At 57.6% G+C, this 1616-nt stretch overlaps 1 protein-coding gene across 1 annotated transcript in view; it reads right to left on the reverse strand.

The window, feature by feature from the left end:
- Positions 1-239: 239 nt before the first annotated feature.
- The window catches only part of GGT5 (gamma-glutamyltransferase 5), a 24520-nt gene continuing 23143 nt past the window's right edge, over positions 240-1616 (reverse strand). Inside the window, exon 12 of the mRNA XM_025044525.1 lies at positions 240-689. Within this exon, the coding sequence (XP_024900293.1) occupies positions 543-689 (147 nt within the window). The 3' untranslated portion in view covers positions 240-542. The remainder of the gene's footprint in view (positions 690-1616) is intronic.

A 1616-nucleotide genomic window follows, 5' to 3' on the forward strand; every position in this document is an offset into this window, starting at 1 on the left:
CCGTGTCTTTCCCCCAAGGGGCCCCAGGCAGTCACACTGTGGAGCCCCAGCAAGTGGTGAGAGTGTTGCTTTTGTCCAGGGGTGGCCGGGATGAGACCCAGCCTGTCTCTGGGCCTCAGTTTCCCCACTTCCATGGTGGTGCATTACAAAGGACTATAGGAGCTCAGTACACGTGCTTTCTGAGGGTCCCTTCACCCCCCTCGACCCTGAGTCAGGCCATGGTCCAGCCTCATCTTTAATCTTGAACTAGAGGATGTACAGATGGGGAGTGGCATCAGCGGGGAAAGTAGGCCACAGTCCTGGGTGAGAGGCCTAGAGTAGGCTAGAGAGGCCAGGGCAGGGCCACTGGGGGCTCTGGGAGAGGGCTCAGCCCCCGACAGTCATCCATTTGCCATGCTGTCCCCACCTCTCACAGTCCCAGGCTGACCCCCAGCCAACAGGTCCCGATCCTGCTGGAACACTCAGTCCCACAGCCATAGCCATGGCCAACCTGGGCCACGTACTGATGTTGGGACGGATCCCAGCTCTCAGGAGCAGCCTCCTCAGTAGCCTGAGGCCTCTCCACCCTTCCTTGGGTCTGTCACAGCGTACACACAGGTCCCATCCCGGGACACAGCCTGGACCACGTTCAGGAAAAAGAGCCTCTTGGTCTGGTTCTGGCCCCGGTCCTGGAGCCCCTTCTGCACCTCCTGGAGAGGAGAGAAGGCCAGCTCACAGATGAGGGCAGCTGAGAGCCTCCTCCCGAGGAGAGAGGGCCCAAGCGGGAACCTGAGAACCCCAACCTAAAAGGCAGGAGGGCACTGGGTGAAGCCTCGTCTGCAGGGCATGGAGTCTGTGCCTCCCACTCAAAAGGCCCCAGAGGAGACACGTGACAGGGTGGATGTCACCCAGGCCAGAAGAAGTTCAAGATGCAAGCTCATTTTTATCCTGAGTCCGTGAACACCAGCGGCCTGAGTGCCACATCTGAGGAATCTGGGAGTATTAGTGGAGAAGGTAGCTGCTGGAGACTTAGGCTGAGATGCCTTTGGTTTTAAGGACCTTGAAAGCAAAGCCCTCTAGAAAGTAGAGGCTGGGCCTTTTGGAGTCCCGCCCGAGTTCTCCTTCCATAAGAACTGCCAACACCACCTCTTGCTCCCACCTCGGGGTCTCAGTACCTGGGGACCCCGGGACACGAAGGGAGAAAGGCCCGATGCCAGCGCTGTTGTGCTGCACAGGACATTCCATTCCAGCACTCACAGGAGAAAACCCAAAACTTAGACACCGGGAACACGGTAGTCTAACTCCTCAGAGGCCGAGGCCCCACAGGCTTAGGGCCCCAATGGTTGAAAAATCAACTAAAAGAAAGATGGCAAGTTTCAGACCTTCTGCTCTGCCATTTGTCTACAGTCCAAGGATATGGAACACCCCCCGCCCCCGCCCAGGCTAAAGGCACCAGTGATCCCCAAGAGACCAGGCCCTAAATGCTCAGATGTGAGGCGCTGAGTCTGTGGAATTTGAGAGCATCAGGGACCCAGGTGCCAGTTTCTAAGACACCGACTACCTTGCCTCAGAGTTAGGAATCCCACACATCTGTCTGTCTGTGAAGGGGCACGAATCCCGGAGTGAAGGAAACTGCG

This window comes from Pteropus alecto, unplaced genomic scaffold (assembly GCF_000325575.1).
Source record: "Pteropus alecto unplaced genomic scaffold, ASM32557v1 scaffold113, whole genome shotgun sequence".
In the NCBI taxonomy this organism is placed as follows: Eukaryota; Metazoa; Chordata; class Mammalia; order Chiroptera; family Pteropodidae; genus Pteropus; species Pteropus alecto.